The sequence below is a fragment of the Xiphophorus couchianus genome, chromosome 4 (assembly GCF_001444195.1).
Source record: "Xiphophorus couchianus chromosome 4, X_couchianus-1.0, whole genome shotgun sequence".
Taxonomy (NCBI): Eukaryota; Metazoa; Chordata; class Actinopteri; order Cyprinodontiformes; family Poeciliidae; genus Xiphophorus; species Xiphophorus couchianus.
This window is the reverse complement of record NC_040231.1, coordinates 31,929,181-31,949,551: the sequence shown is the minus strand read 5'-3', so window position 1 is coordinate 31,949,551 and position 20,371 is coordinate 31,929,181. Positions and strand designations below refer to the sequence as shown.

General features: G+C 39.7%; 1 protein-coding gene and 1 non-coding gene across 6 annotated transcripts in view; both read left to right on the top strand.

Moving 5' to 3' along the window:
* dpy19l3 (dpy-19 like C-mannosyltransferase 3) overlaps window positions 1–20,371 on the top strand; it is a 58,835-nt gene that overhangs the window by 33,575 nt on the left and 4,889 nt on the right. For 2 of the 5 annotated variants that reach the window (XM_028014498.1, XM_028014496.1), the window contains 3 exons: window positions 12,292–12,424; window positions 18,925–19,083; window positions 20,279–20,293. In XM_028014498.1, coding sequence (XP_027870299.1) covers window positions 12,292–12,424; window positions 18,925–19,083; window positions 20,279–20,293 — 307 coding nt within the window. Of the gene's footprint in view, window positions 1–12,291; window positions 12,425–18,924; window positions 19,084–20,278; window positions 20,344–20,371 lie in introns of all 5 variants that reach the window. The other 3 variants (XM_028014500.1, XM_028014497.1, XM_028014499.1) reach the window with 2 other exon arrangements.
* trnad-guc (transfer RNA aspartic acid (anticodon GUC)) lies at window positions 17,061–17,132 on the top strand. The gene has a single exon. It is a non-coding gene; the product is annotated as a tRNA-Asp (tRNA).

Sequence of the window (20,371 nt, the reverse complement as noted above, 5' to 3'; positions counted from 1 at the left end):
GAAGGTCTACAGATTAATCACAATAAGTTTTAACGGACACCTCTATTGCTTACTGTTCTGCTAGATGGAGGGATGGGGATTCATGTTGAACTGGTGTGGGGTGAGTAGGAGGAAGTACTTATTATCCCCAGGTCTGAAACCTGTCAGTGCTGCTGAAAACATGAACTGAGAACAGAAACAAACTGATTTATTCACAGCATGACTTATGCAAGCTGTAGGAAAAGATGTAACATGTGAACTTAAAATTGGATTTTTTACTAGAATCTTAGTGAATGTCTATTGACTATTTTAGATGATGTGTCAAAATCTTCTGAGCTTGAAAAGATAAGTTTTTTTTACTGTTTCATGAAGACATTACTGAACTGAGAAAAAATATTTTAGCAGATGTCTGTCTATGAAACCTCTTTTTTTCAGTCAATTTCATTTGGGTCATATTGTTGGAGATGGCGGCAGGGTAGGGCCCTGAATTATTAAGCTGCTCCTAATCATATACCTCCCCAGTGTGCATGTTATTTAAAAGAAACCACACGCTCCTTCAGCTCTCAAGTTTTTCTAACCAGGACATAATAAAAATAAAATAAAACATCTGGTCCATTTAAGACTTAAAATGGGTTGAAATATGGACTCAGATGAACAACTATTCTGTACATGACACTTTTAATTATTCATTTAACAAAAACCAGGCCAAAATGCAAATCAATGTCTTTAATTCCCTAGTCACTTTCATAAGAATATGGTCCACCGGACCGTCGGTGCTCCTCCAGACCCATGTCACGTACGTTTGGCCGTCTGTACCACACCATGAGGGTCCACCATGACCGTCCCCCCGGTCACCCAGAGGCACTCTGAGACTACACAAACTTTTCTTGACTGTAAATGTGTGATGATTAGCTCCTAACCAAGAGGTGGTGCCAAGGGAACAATGGGCAAAGAAGAGAATTTGTAAAACCAAAGCAAGGGAAAGAAATTGGGCAAGAGGATGTGTCAGAAAACTATTGCTAACTTTATTTGGTCCGTTTTTTCTCTTGGGAACTCAACAACATAAAACTGGGTTGAAGTTCAAGTAAGTAAGAAATCTTTTAAAGGGGCAGTATTATGTGTTTTCCATGCAAATAGTGCCATTTTATAGCATAATCGAGTAACTATGAAATTGTTTTTGTGGTTTCTGTGCGTCTCTGCCCGTCTTTCTTTCATTATTATTCTCAATTAGGGATGCAACTAAATTATTTTAGCACTAGATTATTCTGACGAGTAATTGATTAATCAGTTAGAAAAATTGCCATTTTCTACAGAATTTTCATTGAACCACTTCAGTCTTTCTGAATATAATATTGGAAATTAATTCAAAGGTGCAAATAAACAAATAATTCAGTTATTTTTAAATAAGAAAATATTTGTTTTTTGCCTAAAATGCAATAATGAAGCATTCTATTTGTGAATTTGAACTGGGTGAAAGTAAAACTGTCACTCGAGGTGTTTTGGGTAAAACATATTTAATAAATTACATTCAAAATGTATACATATTTTATACAGTTTTGGCTTAATTACTGCTCTATGCTGTTTATCAGCAAATTATCATTTGTTGAGTCTGTATATGAATTACTAATTTAGCTGATAATTACTTCAATTCATCATGATTAATCGTTTCAGCCGTACTCTTAATAATCCTTCCGTCTTGCTCTCATGCTTGAGGCGTCCTCTTCATCATGCAGCAGTCCAGCCTTTCGAAACACTTAGCCGTATGCTAGCCACATCGCCGTTTTCAAGCCATGTGAATAAAACAGTGGCTGTAGAAATGACGATGGCACAGGAGTTGGAGGTGTCAGATTCTGTAGAATCCTTTGAATTGTAGAGAAATTTCCTCGTGAACTGGGAGGTTTTTTTTTCATTAGCCCAGGGTGAAACTCTCCTGTTGAACAGAACCCGTTAAACTGGACCAGGCTGAGGTGTTTCTAATAGATTATCACTTGCTTTCTCCAGGAATCCCGAGTTATTGATGTGTATTATGTCCACCCAGGCAGTGGGCAAAAAGATAAAAAAGATCATTTTGATCTAATCCTATTAGACAAATAGTTAAATGGCACAGCGACTGAAGGACACGGATATTAAGGCAGCAGAAGAAGAGGTCTGCACTGCGAATGTAAATGTGTGTGTGTGACATGGGTTCCCTTCCCTCTCAGATAATCCTGTCAGGCAGTGGGGATTTGAGGCTGCCTCACGGTTACCGCGGCGGGGGCTGAGAGCAGGGGGCAGCGCTAAGCTTCTTGCTGCTGCGCTAATTACATTCCAGATGAGAGCGTTAAGATGGGGGGGCTAGGGGGTCGAAAAGGGACTCGAATTAAACTGTGTTCTCCTAGTGAACTGAGGTTGTTTAGTTTTACACAGAAGGTTCGTAATGACGAGCGAGAACAAGGACAGACTCGTGCAAACAGAAGCTAGCATGGTTTATGACCAGATGGTGTGTTTATGGAAAGCTGTTAGGAACTCATTGCTGTAATTGTAGCTGCAGGGGGTGTAATGTAGCTGTATATGAGATGAGGAGAGCAATATAGGTTCCTGCAGTTCAACCAGACTGAAATACGAGGTTATACATTAAACGGCAGTAATGGTTGAGCAGTAGAATAAGCAGCTGGAAGGAATGATCCGATTCAGATGTATTTAGATCTACATGCAGACCACCAATGAGGGTTTAATTGAGTTAATCTACAAAATGCTCATGTCTAAAACGGATATCAGAGGGCAGAAGTAGTGACAGTTTTGCAGGCAGTTCCCAGAGTCTCTGACAGTTGATGATTTTTATTTTTTCGTAATCCAAACCATCATTTTGTGTTTGTACTTTTGAAAATTTGCGAGAAATCTTTCTATATTCTTTCATCATTAATCCCCTTCCAGAATCTACAAATAGAAGAAAAAAGACAAGAAATATACAGCAAACACAACGGTGTGTACATGAGAATGACACTGTAAGACCCTCCCCCTGGTTCTGATTGGTTGCTTTGTACCAACAGCAGTGCATTTTTGCAGATGGCAGTAGGATTACAGGGAGGAGGAACATGAGCTCAATTATCTGTCTCATACTATACTGTCAGGACATGGTGACAGTTTAAGCACATATGTTAAAAAACATATATTTTTTTTAATTATCTGCTGCAGATTTAATTGTTGCCCACTGAATACTTTCTCTTTTTAAAATTTTCTCCATAAATGGATGTGTATGTACCGGTAAATCCAAGTAGTTCAGCAGTTTGTGAAGTCCTCAGACTGACCCCTGAGTCCTCTGGTTCTAACAAACACAACATGTTTAAAATCACTAAAATCCCTTTTGTTCCCCATTCAGACGGTTCAGTTGAACTTACACTAGTTGTCTCTCCTGTGCTCAAATGCATCGCTGCAATGCGATTGGTTGATTCACTCTTTGCAAGTGATCAGGTGTACCTAATAAAGTAGATACAGAGTGTATAATGGAGCTTTTAGGCCAAAGAACATTTCTAAACAGATTTTAATCAGTATGTGCCATCTTGTGTCAAGTATCGACATTTAATAAATACTGAAGACTTGAAGTACCATCAGTCTCAGGCTGTTTTCTCCGACTCAAAAAATGATTTTCAATTAATCAGTAAACGAGAACACTCAGGTAAAGTGCACTCTTGTTATATAAAATCCAGTTTATGAAAGAAAAATAATAATAGAGCTGCATCTGCACAAGAGCAATGAGCAAAATCAGCCCTATCAGACATCTCTTCATGTCTTTGCTTACAATTATTTGAAAAATTGTTCACCCCATTGAACTTTATTACATTTTGTAATGGAACAGTTTACAAATTTCTTTGTATTTTAATAGAATTTAATGTCATAGACAAACAAGCTGGGCATAAATGTAGAGAAGAAGGTAAAAAAAATACATCATTTAAAATGTTCTAAGGTATTTTAGGCTGATACCCCCAGCTAACATTCAGTGCGAAAATTTAGACTTCACTTAGTAAATAGTGAAACATGTTGGCAGCAGCATCATGCTGTGGGGATTCTGTTCCTTCACCAGGGACTGCAAAGGCTGAACACAGGATAATCCTTGAAGGAAAACCTGTTAGAGGCTGCAGTAGCTGCAGATTCACCTTCCAGCAGGACAGCCACCCTGAACACACAACCAAAGCTCAAATAATGGGTTGAGATGACAGCATATTTACAGGTTATGATGGCCTAGCCAAAGTCCAAACCTGAATCTGGTTGATGATCAGTGGTGACTTCTGGGTACGGCGTCAGGTGGGGAGGACATGTAGCGGAGTACTCCCAGTTCGGTCTTGGATTTTCTCAAAGTCAGGTTTACGTAAAAGCCAAGTGAAAATCTCTAAGACCATAATTAAAAAGAAGAACGATGACTTTGACTTGACCTTGACTCAGGCAGTGGTGTAACCAGAAAACTTTAGTAGTGGTGGCCAATAACTGATTGGCTCCAGAGCCACTTCAGAGCACAACATCTGTATTTTCAAAATGATTCACTAAAGACAGGAAATATTTTCCTGAAAGTCTATCTAGATTGATAAATATTCCTGTTTTGATGGAGAACTAACTGCCTGTTCCAGAGGGGTGTTGTGTTCTGCTGGTGAGTTACGTCCCCATGGGAACAACCAATCACTGGGTGGATCTAGCCCTGTCTTTTCCACACAGCTCCTCCTCGGAGCTGCAGTTTCCAAGCTTTCGCATTTCTGCCACACAGAGCCTCCCTCCCTGGCGTCTCCCCCACTCAGCTCCTTCTGACTAGCCAGCAGCAATTAGCAAACACCTGGTGCAACTGCATGTCTGCTGAGCTCATTCTACATGCAACTTCTTGGTGCAATGCTGCTAAAAACGCTGTTAAATGGTTAATAGAGGAGCCATGTGATAATTTCCTGACGGCAGAGTTTCAAAAAGACCAGAAGTTTGTAAAGAGACAGAGGCACAATTTCAAGGTATTAAATTACAAGGTCAGAAATTTTTTTAAGTCATATTTGATATATACATAATTTTTAACAACAGAAGGTAACAAAGTTGCTTGATTGTGCTTTAAAATTGCACTATTTGCATAGAAATCCTATAACAGTGGCCCTTTAAGTCACAATTAGGATTAGGTGTTGGATCAGGATAAAGTTATTAGACAGGAGATAAAACTACCTTCATTGAATCTAATGACTCACGCCTTGTGTTCTCATTTGCATGGCAAAGCAGATTGATATAAGGGATTATTAACACTCCTGTGAGAGTAAGTGCAATCTTTACAAATGTATAAATCTGACTCATGGGATAAAATGGCGACTGTTGTTATTTTAGCAGCAGCATAACTCAGTTTTCCTCTTAATAATGTGCCATGATTTCCCGGCCCAGCTGCAGACTGACGCTAAGCTCCCAATAAACAATCATAGAAAATGAAAAGCTGTTCTCTGCCCAGCTCCCTGACCGCTACTGGGCACAGAGGCAGAAAAGGCAGTGGGTTTGTTAACAGGTGCAGCACAGAGAGGAGCAGCCCAAGCTGAGGCGTGTGTTTCCCACAAACGGCTGATTGCAGGACTCCCAGGTCTCTGGGCTGTCGCCGCCCTGCAGGTTCCTGCACACTGCTGCCAGAAACAGCCAGAAAGCTCCCAGCACACCTCACTGTGTGCACAACACAATCAGATTGATGTTACAGTGCAACAGTCACAGTTTCACTTTGGTTTTGACAAGTTTCACAAGTCCAAAAAGCAGACAACGTACATAAAACTCAGCCTTATGTACTAAATTTAATTCTAAAAGATTCTTTTGCTAGTTTTTTTTTCTGAACTCCCCCCTCCTCAACACTCTGAGCTGAGATATATATGGTGTGCATTGGAGAATTATGAAGTCTGCAGTGGAAATTATTAATGAGAGCTTTGACAGCAGTTTTGCTGCAGATTCAGGAGGCTCATCTGGCTACTCAGCATGGAGAGCCAGTCAGAGGAGGAACAGGCTCCTGTGGACCAGTCAGCAAATTTCACTGTAACACTTAGTTGTTTACACAGCAAATGCTTTAAAAATAAAGTCCAAGTAGTTGTGAAAACTACAGTACCAGGACCAGTGGTCATGTTTCAGCAACAACTACTCATGGAAGATTATTTTTTACAAATAAGTGTTTCAGTTTAGGCTTTGTAAAAGTGTTCACACACCTTGAATACTATTATGATTGATTGATTGATTTGTTTATCTATATTTTGTCTAGATTCTAGAGTTCACTTCAGCTTTGGCCTCTTAGACAACTACCCTGATATATCAGTGTGCCAACTGTAACTGACGGAAAAAATCACTGAATCTTCACAAATGAAAATGTATCTTTTCACCCAGAACATGATTAAAGTATAAATGTGTCTACAAAGTACACAGGTTATAGAAAGGTTTTTTTTTGTTTATTTAGTCACCTGTCTCTCATAATGTTCTGTTTTGAATTTTGTAAACCTAAACAAAGAGTTCCAAGAACTGAAAAAAAAAATGTATTCACATAAAAAGTCTAGTCGTAAATTTATTTAAAAGGTCCGTGGCCTTTTAGGTTTGGAAATAGATTTTCTTATTTAATGTGATGAAGCTTGAGGTGGATAAAATAAAAGATGGCTGTGAAACGTATTGGCTGAGACAGTCTGAATAGAAAAGCATGACAGGTTTTAGAGCTGCATTTGTACAGTTAAAGGTGTATTCTGTTTCTTTCACTTCGCAATTATGTAATTTGGCGCATCATGAAAAATGATAAATGTGTGAATACTTTTCAACGCTGTGTATGTTCAGCTTTCTTCTGTCTCTTTAGATGAACTCAACACTTTACATCCTTCTGTTTTCCTGTGATTTAACATTATGACATGAATGTTTTTCTCTTTCATCACGATTGTTGTCTCAGCGTCACCCAGGTTGACGCTGAGACAACAATCGTGCTTCCTGCGGGGTAATGACATGTAGGCACACAATGCAGCCAGCAAACAGAAACTCTGAGGTTCAACTTGGCGCAGATCACTCGCGCCACCTTCCACTCAAGCTGGACGATTTGGAAAGTGTTCTTGCAGAGCAGGTTCATTTGTGTTGCCCTTGTGAGGACTCATTTTTCTTTGGCGAATACTTCAGCGAGTTTAAAAGCCACAGCGCTTGCATTGCTTGCCTAAGCTCAATGCAAATCGCAAATATAACCTATTGTCGCGCTGTTGAGCGTGGAGGGCAGTGAGAATGATTTATCAGTGTGAACAAAGAATTATGTTCGGCGTCTTGTGTTTACATCTCACTGCCCAGCTGTGTCTGTGCTGCAAACACAGATAAAGTTTGTATGTGTTCCTCGGTGCGTTAATGTGCTGGTAGTTTAGCCAATGTAGGAGTTGTTGCGCTCCACATCAAACCGCGTCATATCAAAAGGCCTCCTTTGCTCCGCTCCTGTTGTCCTGTCAGGCACTTCTGAGCGCGCGGCCGCGGCTGCAACATGTGAGCGAGCGCTACAGGGCCAGCCGGATGACAGAAAAATCAGAAAAAACCCCCCAACAATGAGCCCAGACAAACAAAACAAACAGCCTCAGTGGAGCTTATTAAAAACTCAACAGTCACTAAAAGGTAAAGCTTGCTCCCTACAGGTATATATATCTTTACGGCGCTTTTGCTAGTAGTGCCACATATGTCTTCCTGTTGGTCTCTCAATGTGCAGAGTAGCGACTCCAGCTCGTCATGCAGAGCCGGCCTAAGGTTGCATGAGGCCTTGAGTAGAAGATGATTTAAACATCACTAACAGCATTTCAATACAGATTTATTGGAATCTCGGAAAGGGGGATAAGATTAATTGGCAGCGCTGAAAAGTAATCACTGCTAATTGTAATTTCCTGAGATGTGCTTGTGAACAGGCTGAGTTCAAACACAAAGATTAAACTTATCGCATCAGATTGTTGCTATGGTAACAAAACAAAATAAAACTATGAAGATTGTTCTTTGCACTGTTACAAAGTAAACTTGCCAGCTCCTTTAAATCTTAAATGTAAATATTTAAACAATTTAAAATATTTTAATTGATCTATTCTGAAACCATTAAATCAAATTTAACAGCAATGTCATTCTTGATAAACAATTATAAAAATTAAGCAGCTGCTTAGTTCACTTATGCCTTGGGTCACCAATAAATGTGACCAACGTTACATAGTAAAGACCCTCTAATTACTTAATTGGGATTTAACAGAAGTGCAGAAAATGCATATTATTTATTTTAATTGTATTTTTTTGTTGTTGTTATTAAGACAATTGTTGTGTCTAAGTATTGTCAACAATCTCTTCCAGTAACATAATTACTCACTGATATTTTAACAGTTCTTGTCAACTTACCATTTTTTTTAAATACAGAAACGCTGTGGGCCGACCACGGGGCTGAGCACGTTTTCTGTGGGAAACCCTGCATATGTGTAGCAGTAATGCCTATTGATGCATTTTCAACACATACCATCAACTGTATTGACAGTGCTGCCATCTAGTGGGCAGACTGCTAGTAATTGTTTTAAAAAAGGAGCAAAAGCAGGATTCTTCCTGACACTCGCAAAAAGTGAGTTCTGTTTTGATGCATTTATAAGGAAAATGTTGTTTGCTTGTTCGACTGCTAATCACTGGCTGACTGATGAGCTCATCCTTAATACTGATGTTGACATACCAAATACATATTTGGCAACATCAAAACAACTCTTATTGCCCATCATGGTCAAACATGATTAGATGGTAGGATCCATTTTCATAAAATAAATGAAAATGGAGTTCAGTAAATGAAGAGGTAGATGTAGTCACACTGGAACACTCTCATCTAAACCGGCTACTTTGTGTTCTCATAAAACACGCAGCATCACTGACCTTTAGTCGCTAGTTGTACCTCCCCTGTTTTAAAAACCCCGTAAAGCATAAAGGACACTCGGATAGTTGCTGCATTTTGTAAAAAGACGAAAATCCAATTGGGGGAGAGAAAAAGAAGTTTTTCAGTTAAGAGATAATGATTCTGGCTTTTAAAACTTTTAAGAGTTTTCCTGTCTTATAAATCAGGAATGACGTATAGAACTACCTTGTAATTTACACAGATCTACATATGCTAATGGGGGTAGCTTAAGGGGAATGCTTGCAACAATTTGTTGCCACCAGCTGATTGATGGGAACCGTGGCCCCGTCAACAGAGCTGTCAGTGGAAACAATGGGAAAAACAAAATCCTTGAAGACTGTCATTCAGGATGGAGTGCGGGAGAAAATGTTGGTTGTTTATATTCGACTGTGTTTAATCCTTGTAAGCTGTTTGGGTCTGTGGGGAGCATTTTCTTTTTATTATTGCAAAATGTGTACAAGTAATTCTTTTTTCAAACTCAAACTCATTGGCTCTGGGTGATTTTCTGTGTAGAACATAATTCAAAAATAGAAAAATAGAAGACTACATTCCCCAAGGTCCCACCACACAGTGTTATCTGGATTGTTAGTTCTTTAAGTGACTGGTGTTCTGTAGGAGTGTGTTACAAACGGGATCTTTTTTAAAAGTATTGTTTGTGGGACTCTGGTTGTTGCCATGCAGTCACAAGCAACACAAGAAACAACTTTATAACTGACCAGCGACCAGATTTGATCTCCTTCCACCCTTATTCAGAGAGGGAAGATTATTAAAAAGTCATAAAGGCACCTTATTTTAAGAGCTAGCCCATTTAACCGAAGCTGACATTTTTATGGCAGGAGCAGTCTCCCTTTTTCACCCTGTCGAAGAAAAAGGTTAGCCTAGTAACTCACGCTGTTCCTCCTGGTAATTCAGGCCCAGTCTCAGTAGCTTCAGTCTTCCAGCTTCTCCTGTTTGCGTTTATGTTCATCTGTCGGTGTAATTAAGACAAATTAGTCAATCGCTTCTATCCAGGAAACATGCGCCTCTACTCATTTGTCTGTCAACTGTTCAATGGAAATCGATTTTTTTTTTTTGCAACTCTTTTGTCTGACTCCCTCCTCTGCTTCCTTCGTTCTGCTCATTGTCGTGTTTTTAAATGGTCTAAATAAGCAACATTTGGCCCCCATTCGTCCTTTGAGGAAAGGCTCAATCTGCGCTCTGTTCTGTGGTGTTTGTGTCTCAATTCTCAGGGAGAGTCTGAGTAGTTTCCTTCATTGAACTACTGTACTCACTTTTCAAGTGGGACTTCAGTAATCTAGTCCTGCTTATGAGTCCAATAAGATCACCCCTAATCACTCTGAATCTCACCATCAGTCATTGTCCTGATTAGCACTCAGGAGCTCTTACCTTTGTGCATGCAGGAGCCGTTGAGCTGGAATTAGAGTTCTTTATAGATGGAATAAAACATTGATAATGCTCTTCTCTGTCTTACGGATGGTTCACAAGTTTTACTTAAAGTCAATCACAAGGTCAGGATGCACAATCATTGTTTTGTGGCCAGATTCCAATCACGCCAGAGTTCTTCGAAGTCTTTGACCAGACAACACCCGATTTTAGCCGATTTTGTTTTCTTTTCCATGCCGTTTCACAGAACGGACACTCCTCAGTAGGGTTTGCTGCATTCTGTTGGTCAAAGTTTCCTTTCACAATAGAGCTTGTCATACAAAGAGGACCTTTTGAAACTGAACTGAAAATGCCAAGAAAGACATTCAGTTCTTCATACTAAGGAAACTTGTCCTTTGGATCACCTGAACTGTTTACCCACAATGCCCTGCACTGAAATCTACTTCCTGGATTTGGTTCACTTGAAGTAAAACAAGATGTAATGTATGTTTTTCAGTGGACCACTCACACCTCCCCAAACAAACTGGACTTCCATAGTCCATTGACCTGCAGCTGCGGCCAACCGGTCTGGTGTAAATGCACCCTGAGGGCTATGATGTATGACGATATAAAAATAGCATTTGAGATGCTTTTTTTTCTATGGAGTATTAACGCCTTCTGTGTCAGAGTTTGTTGCTTCCTCTTTTGGTTCCTTTTGTGCTGGTGTGAATACACTCAAGCAAAACCAAACAATTGAACAGACCCACTTTTTGATTGGTGTTTTTTTACTTCTGGTGTGAATAAAGACCGACCTTGATCCAAACCAACAGTATATCTACGTCTTTTTTGACTTCACGAGACACTGTTGCTGGGCGTCGTGGTAAAAATGAGGCTTTCAGTATTGCTGATGAAGCTGCTACTACATGTACTAAAATTGTACTGGATCCGCCATTTCCTGCTTAGTGATGCTGCTGCCACCATGTTGTGGGTCTCATTCAGCTTGCAGCAGCATTTCCTGACACCGTTCCAAAATTAGAGATTCCACATCACCAAACCAGCACTGAATGAGTCCCTCTTCACATTCTAATGCTGTTGGGGTTTTTTCCAGCTCCGTGCTCTGTCCCTGTCTAATGGGAGAACTGATCGTCATCAGCGTGGCTATGTTTACAAATTATAATCCGTTTGAAAAAAACGCAAACGGCACCAAATGGGGAAAAAAAAGTTGTCTTTGGTCTGGACCAATTCATCACTAGCCTTTCTTTACTGATTTATGATGGTCGGAGCAAAGGAGTCACATGGTAACATCTGAGCAGTTTGCTGTAAACATAGGGGTTTTTTTTACTAACATTTAAAACAAAGACTAATTTATTACTTAGAGTGGCTTGCATGACTAAAACTGCATTTCCTGTATTCTGTATTCTCTACTTTTGTGCTGACTGATCACCACTCACACGGATCCCACTGCTAATCCACCCAACACCTGACAGAAGATCATTTTGCCTGCGGCTATATGCATATATTTTTCAGACCAGCTTCTGTCTATATGTGGGCCTTGTAAAGCTTACAGGAAGTATCATTTTATAATCAGACATGCTATGAAACTGACTTATTAACACACAACAGCTTCCCTGTGTTTGTCCTTGGTATTTGTTCTTCTTGTTGAGTTGCTTAATTTGTCTGAACAAAGAACACTTTTATATTCACTCTTCATGTAGATGGCTGCTGTCTTCAAAGTCACTTCTCTGAATGGAAAAAAACCCAAAAAACTCTTAGTGTGTTTAGATTATAGCTGCAGATCAGAGAGCAGCTGTGGGCTGAATACCAAAGCTGGAAAACAAAGTGAAATTCAATTCAACTTATTTCTTTTTTTTTGCTGGCTAAATTCATCTGTGAATAACCTTCAGACTGTTTCATCTCCTCCTTTCCTCCATGTATTCATTTTTTTAAAAAACTTTTTTATCATTTTAATTTCTCCTGTTTCCCTCTCTTAGCTGGGTAAAAGCCCAATCTTGAATTGATGATAGATCATATTTTTAGATGTGACTGTTGAGTCGTCCTACTATGTTTGTCCACAGCACAAAGACCCCGAAGCAGGCAGTGTTTGCTGGAAGCATGCAGCTCCTGGCCGGCATCAAGCTGTGCACAGGCAGAGTTCTCACCAACCACCCACATTATGAAGATAAAGACCTGCGGGAGCGGACCAGACAGGTACGGCCGCCTGCCTGACTGCCTGCAGGCTTTATGTTACACAGCAACTGTGAAACTTAACTAAAGCAATCAGATCAGAAAACTCCAGAGGGACTCTGAGTTCAGTTATGGGAAATTTACCCCAGAGTGTCAAGGTAAAAGCCTTTTTTTTTTCTTTTTGAAGGTTTCAGAAAGAATAGGGCATGTAATGTTGTTTTTAGTTTTGATAAAATTATAACTGTATAATTTTATCAAAATGATACAGTGCCTAGCATAAATACTCATGCTTATGATGAGTTTTATTTTCAAGTTTGCCAATCTACAGAATGAAATCTTTGCAGGGTCAGAGTCATTTCAGTCAGATTGGACAGAGAGCCACCATGAACATTGATTTTATAGTTTTGAGACCGATTTTTAATCAGATGTCTGTGCTTTGATTAGGCCATTAAATGTGCTTTGATCTAAACCATTGCATTGCAGCTCTGGCTGTATGTCTGTGGTTGTTCTGCTGGGAGGTGAACTTTAACCCCAGTCTCAGATCTTCTTTAGCCTCTAACAGGTTTTCTCCCTGCACTGCTCTCTATTTAGCTCCATGTAAGCATCCCCACAGCATTATACTGCCACTACAAATCATTTTTAGCTTAGATAATCTGATGATTAATTGGATAAAGATTTTCCATTTAAGTCCTTTTTATACAACATTAGAAATACATTAAAAGATGCAATTAACCAAATAATTCAGTCCCTTATTTATTTATTTTCTCCAAAGAGTTTTTGCGGCGCTAGTGGCTCGTATTTTTTCTACAGTAGGCATACAGGAAGGAGAGTGAGGGGGGAAGACATGCGGTAAAGGTCGTCGGGACCGGGAGTCGAACCCGCGACGTCCGCGTCGAGGACTAAGGCCTCCAAACGTGGGGCGTGCTAACCCCCTGCGCCACCACAGCACGCTCCACAGTCCCTTATTTTAAATAGGAAAGTAAACATTTTATTGCTTAAAATGCATTAAAAGCATTCATTTAGTGAGCGCTTGATCATTTGTAGTAAAGGTGTCATCTCCAGCTGAAAATCCTTCTAACAACAACATGTGAAAAGCTCAGGCCTTTCTGTTGGACTCAACATCAATAAGTGAGCAAAGGTTTCCTCCCTGCACAACTCACATTAAAATTCAACTCGTGCTGACTCTTCATGATTGTACATTAGAGACATTCATTTTCAAATGAACAATATACTGCCTGTCTCATGATGGCATTTTAAAAACTTTTTTTTTTTCTTTAGCATCTTGCGGTTGTCTCTTGGGGGGAATTGCATGTTAGTTGCTAGAATGTCATCCACTTATAGATTATGTGTTAGAAAAACAAACAAAATTCCATGAAGTGTCTTTGTTTTATTTATTTATTTTTTATTTTTTTAATATGCCAGTATTTAAGCAGTAAACTATCATTTTCTCCTCTGGTGTCAGAAATGTTACTTTTCCATATTTTAAAGCTGCACTATGTAACTTTTTATAAAAGTATATTTTTAACATATTTGCTAAAAATGTCACAGTGTCCTGACGGCAGAACTTGAGACAAATAATCTGTGAAAGAAATCAAGCTCCTCTGCCTCCCTGTGGTCCTACTGCCATCTGCAGAAATACAGAAACAACCAATGAGGATCAGGAGGAGGGTCTTAATGCTGTCAATCATAATTATGAGCGCCCTGATTATCTGTCAGGAGATGGTGGCAGTTTTAACAAATATGTAAAAAACATATTTTTATATGTTACCTACTTCAGCTTTAAGGCTTTATTTTCTTTAGAAGAATCTGTCTGTGCAGTAGCATCCAGGCCCTCTTTGGCCCGTCAGAGATCAACCTGCAGATGTAAAGGGCTTCACTGAACATGTGAAGCAGGCATGGATCTGTAGATGCACAGAGTACAATGTGTTTCCATTAAGTAAGAATCAATACAGGGCAGGAAAATGCAGTCTGAAAGGTCTGCGTTCCAGTAAAGTGGGAGTTATCTGTGTGTTGATTAGAAATGCTATCAGGGTTTCCAATCAAGCTGCTGACGGTTTAACACCTTAAAAAAACAAATGATTTATATGTTTTATTTTCTGACTGAAGGCTTTTCCTGTCGTATCATTGTTTAGTATCTTGTCTTTGACCTCTGTGCCATAATGTCCATATCTCATGATTATATAACAGAACTGATCACTGATCATCACTCTGGCTGCTCCTTCATGCAGCGTGTGCCTTCCTCTCAGTGAGCAGGAAGTGATGTGTAAGTCAATATCCTGGCCAGCTCAGCCTGTGTTCTGCATCCCAGCGGGAAGCGAGCCATGCTGAGGCGCTGGCGAGGCCAGGGCCCCACATGGGGCCTCACTAATGACCCACGACACTGCTGTAGACTCAGCCTGCAAAGTGTGTGAATGTGTGTGTTTTAAAAAATAGATGTAATTTAATGATTTGCTTGATTCTTTTCTTTTTTTTCATTGGATTTGAAGTGAATCTCAGTTTCTGTTTAAGTGGAAATAATGTGATGTTCTCCGTTATAAATAAACAGGCATGTGTTGTGAATCGGGTTCTAGTGGATTTAAGGTTCTGAGCCAAAGTGCTTCCCTCCTCACAGATTCCTTCACAACTCTAGGATGACAATGACTTTTTAACTCTTTACAGTCCATCCTTGTCATTGTGGTTTTGTTCTTTGGCTACATAATATGTGATGTTATCCACAGAGGTTGTGCATGATTTGCTACAAACCTTGACTCGTAAGCCGAAGAGATCATTAAAGCTAACTTACCCCCCTGTGAAAGCTAAACCCCACCCTGGCAAATTCTGAAAAAGCCCATAAATGTGGGCGGAGCCAAGAAACAGCTGAGTGTGAGGATGAGTGGAGGGGTGAGCGCGGCTGGACAAAAGAAGTAACATTGTCAACTTAGCCACTTTGTCGCTAAGTTGACAACTTAGCGACAAAGTGGCTAAGTTGTTAACTTAGCAACATTGAAAAGTCAATGTTTATTGACTTTTCATACCCTTCTAGCGTATTTTTAATAAAGGAAACAACAAATCTGTCAACATTTTTCTGTTTTGTTGGAGACTGTGTGTTTGAGAGAGACTGTTATATACCCAAACATGTTGCTGTGACGAAGTTGTACGAAGCTGTACTGCTGCAACCAATCGGAAATTTCAACTGCTTAGGCTGCATTTGACCGTAGGAGGCCACCTGAGTGGACTGAGACAGTTTTAGGTCTCATTCACATGAAAATATCAAAATTTGCACAGAACTATATGAGTAGAACCCTAAATAACCAATTTAGACAGTTAATCAGCAAGAAAAAAGTTGATTTGGAGTTTAGTAAGACTTTAAGGCCTTGTACACAAATAAAAATGTATATTTCCACCACATCATTTGAAAAAATAATATTATACACACTGGGTTGATTTCAGAAAAACTTTTATACACATGAATCTGCCCAAATCCCCCACAGAGCATTGTTTTAAACATGCCAAACTGACAGGGGGCAGTGTTGTGCAAACCTGTTAGCCAATCAAAATCCTTCAAAATTAGCACGGCTTCCTGTTAAGAATGAAACATGGCTGCAGGAGGTTCATTTGTGTGGACGGATATAAAGGTTGAACTACTTTTAAATGGTGTATTAGAATATAAAGTTATTAAAGCAAAAGACTATGTTATGTGTGAATTGTGACAAAGTTTGTGGTCATATTGGTGCATTATTTGTCTCAGACCGCAAGTTTGCTCCAATTTTTACTTTGATTGAACTTTTCAGAAATAATCATTTTAGTGTTATTTAACTGAGTTTTTGTGTGGATGGAAGGCCAGAACAGATCAAAATGCATTTGTTTCCCCACATATCTGCTTACATGTGAACATCACCTGCAGCTTGTAATGAAATATTTTTGTTGCTTGAGGGTTTAGAGTTCAACAGACTCCGAACACAGTGTGTCTTTGTTGATGGTTAGAAATGTGTTGATGCTGAGTTCTTCTGTATTTGAATAGAGACGTTAGCAGGAGCGTGTCAAAGGTAACACACCACATGAAGTCTAAATACTTTGATCCATGGCCAATTGACACAACTCCATCAAGCATAAGACCAACTCACATCAAGTAACTGTCAGGATATTTTAAGCGTTTTCAACCCACAACGTGTTTGTTAGGAGCTCTTACATTTAAATCTCCTTTTCTGCAAGTAAAACCTGCTGGTTCCATTCTACAGGTGACCTGGTGACTGATGAAAGCAGAGCATGGACGGGCAGTGGGTTCAGGGTCACCGTCATGTCACATCCACTGTTTTATCAGTGTGACGTGGGAAATGGAGTCATACACAGCCACGCAAATAAAAACAACTTTGTGTTAACACCACAGCTGTTCAAACAGCTTGAATAATCTCAGTTTTAGACCTTAAAAAGTCTGAATTATACCCAGATTTTCTATACTAGTTTTAAAATTACTTGCGTGTCTTTAATATGTACATTTCCATTTTCTTTGCTTCTTCCATAAACTCTTTCTTTCTTTTGTTTATTTTTTTCATTTCTGTTTTTTCTTTTTTTATTCCTTTATTTCTATTATTATTTTCACTACTTAGGGACATTTTTGAAGCATTTGGTGAACGTTTTACAGAACAGTCTTTTATTTTTGGCTTTTCATTTGTCAAAAATCTCCTCGTTAGTATAGTGGTGAGTATCCCCGCCTGTCACGCGGGAGACCGGGGTTCGATTCCCCGATGGGGAGTGAAGTTTGTTTCAGGTCCCTCTTGAAAATAAGATCTAGATCTTAACGGGGTTTACCTGATTAAATAGAGGAATAAAAGAATGAAAAGAAAAAAAAAACATCTGTTGAATTTTTGTCTTGGTCCAGCAAAGTTGGCAATTTATTTGAGATGAAAATATAAAATTAATAATGAACAGAAAACTGATTTTTCAAGAGTCTGGCTAGAGCAAGAGTGATCAAAATATCTGGGATTATGAAGGTGTTCTGTTTGCTATATTTATATGGATCACTACTGAGTGAATAAATGAGTTTTTAAAAGTAAAACAATCATTTCTTTCTGCTTTCATCTCTTTTTCTGTCTTTTTTTTCTATCTTTGCTTCTTTATTATATTTGTTTGTCCAAAAAGAAATGCCCTAATGTCATTTATTCATTCCATAGGTTGTAGTTCTCACATAGGAATATGTTTAAAGACGTCCTGTCCGGCAGTACAGATGTCTGGAATTTGAAGTAGATTTTCTTGTTGCCTTGAAGCCGGCGACTCCAAGCAGTGAGCAGTCAGACAAAATTTGAAGAGTTTGTGAGAATGAACAGCATGTTAGCCTCATATTACGCTTACTGAATTGGAAGTGTCGACTTTGTCTGTGCCACTGTAAAATATATATTTCTTTATACTGTGCTGTGGATGATTGTCCTGGTATAGAACCAAAGTGCTATTGGGCTTAAGGTCCAGTTCTGATGACTGGACATCCCTGCTGCAGGATGTTCTGGTAAAGAGCAGAATTTATGATTCCATCAATTATAGCAAGTCATCCAGACCTCGAGGAAGCCCAGACCATGACACTACCACCACAGTGTTTGACTTGTCAGTCTGGTTCTGAAATGCTGTTGTAAATGAGATATAACACCACCGACACCATTCTATAGACTCAAAGACATTTTCCCAAAGAGTCTTGAGGATTATTTAGATGTTTGTGGGAAATGTGAGATGTGCCTTTTTGTTTTGTTTTTGTCTGCAGTGGTTTGGGCTTTGAAACCCTCTCAAACAGGGGTGTCAAACTCCAGTCCTCGGGGGCCAGTGTCCTACAGTTATTAGATGTGCCACAGGTACAAAACTCTGGAATGAAATGGCTTAATTACCTCCTCCTTGTGTAGATCAGTTGTCCAGCACCTTGCTAATGACCAAAGTATTCTGTTCAGGTGTGGTGCAGCAGAGGCACATCTAAAAGTTGCCAGACACTGGCCCTTGAGGACTGGAGTTTGACACTTGTGCTCTAATGAATGTCCACTCTGTTGTTAAATATTGAACTGGGACCTGAGGAAAGTGAGACCTGCTGTCCTTTAGCTGTTGTTCTGTTTCCTGGGTGTATTGTTGATTTGTAGTAATTTTGGTTGACTGACCTTGGCTTCTGCCAGGATTCATCACTGCCATCTTCCATAATCCGCCATCTTTGTGTGAACTTAGGGCCGTGGTTAAACGTGACACTTTTTAAATATTCCTACTGACACTGTTTTTGCAGAACATTGTTTGGATCTATTTTGTCGTCTGTAACAGACAAATTATGACTGATTTGTTGCAATACTTCTATTTTTTCCCATCTTGCTGTTTTTCACTTTTATTTTTTATTTTTTCATTTGTTTTTGTAAAGGACTCGTAATTGAAGCTGAACCAATGGTAGTTAAAAGTTAAATGTGCCTGTTAATTCATTTCCAGGGGAGAGGTTCCTCCCTCCAGACATATTGCTGGGAATTAACGATCCATAGAAACCTGAATAAAATCCACTGTTTACTGTGTGTGTGCGTGTGTGTGAGCAGGTGTATCAGGTGTATGCTCGGCGGTCCCCAGAGGAAGTGTATGACATCCTGAGGGCGGTGGGGGCCGACTACGTGGTTCTGGAGAACAGCATCTGCTACGAGCGGAGGCACCGGAGGGGCTGCAGACTGCGGGACCTGCTGGACCTGGCCAACGGACATGTGGGTGGCATTTATTCTACGTGACTCATGTTGACTCGTGTGTTGGGGTGTGTGTGCATGTCTGTGTGTTGTTGTTGGGTGTGCCTTCTCGGTCGGCGTTTATTGCTCAGTGGAATCTCTCAGCCTCCGCAGAGAGATCAATAGTCTCACTTCTTATCAGCGCGGCGCTGCTTCTCACTTTCTTGCCGCTGCGCTTTCCTCTCTCACCACACACACACACACACACACACACACACACGCCTTTCCCTTCTCACTCTTGTCGGATGTAGCTTGCTTGACTCTCTGGATTACCAGAGGCGAGTCAAGCCTCAGTCTGGCCCAGTGTGCTGTAAGACACTTAAAACACAGAAGCTCAGAGCCGGCGTGTGTGTTTGTGCCGCTGTAAATGTCACGCAGCATACACACCACCTGACATGTAGACAGCTTTATTGAAGTGATGCTGCGAGGATGTCTTTCTGTCTGAACATTTCATGCTCTCATTCTGTCGTTAATTTCTCACTAGCCTTTCTCTGCCTCAGTTCTTCATTTCTTCTTATCTCTATTTGTTTTTGTCATCATCTCTACTATTCCAGCCATTACAAAGAGCATTTTTAACATATCATTTTAGATTTTGTTTGCTTTTAATAATATCTCCTTCACATGTTTTGGAGATTTAGGGTCCTGCACATTGCAGTGTGTGACAAACAAAGCGCCAGTATGTCCACATATTTGCTTTGACACAAATCAAAAGTGTTTAGTTTCAATAACTTGAATTTCTAATACACTATTTAAAAGTAGTTCAACCTTCAGATCTATCCACGCAAATGAACCTCCTGCCACCTTGTTTAATTTCTAACAGGAAGTCATAGTTGTTTTGAAGGATTCTGATTGGCTGACAGGTTTTAGCTGTGCGCTACACTGCCCCCTACGGGTTTGGCATGTTTAAAACAGCGCTCAGTGGCAGATTTGTGCAGGTTCACGTAGATGAAAACTTTTCTGAAAACTGTTCTGTGTGTACGATATACTTTTTAAAAACAATGTGGCAGAGATATTTATTTTTTATAAATACCAGACTATATATGTACAGCACCTTGGATGGGGTAAAACTGACCTCCTCTTACAGAGTTAGTGATAAAACCTTTTATTTTTTATCAAAATGACAGTTTCTTGACTTTCTGAGAAATCTACTTTATAAACTTGGTATCTGTATGTCCAGGAGCGGCTTTCTGAGGTAAAGAGTTTATCAATGGATCAGTCGATATTCCTCAATAAGCACTGAAGGTCAGTGTAGCCGTCCTTCCCAGGGTTA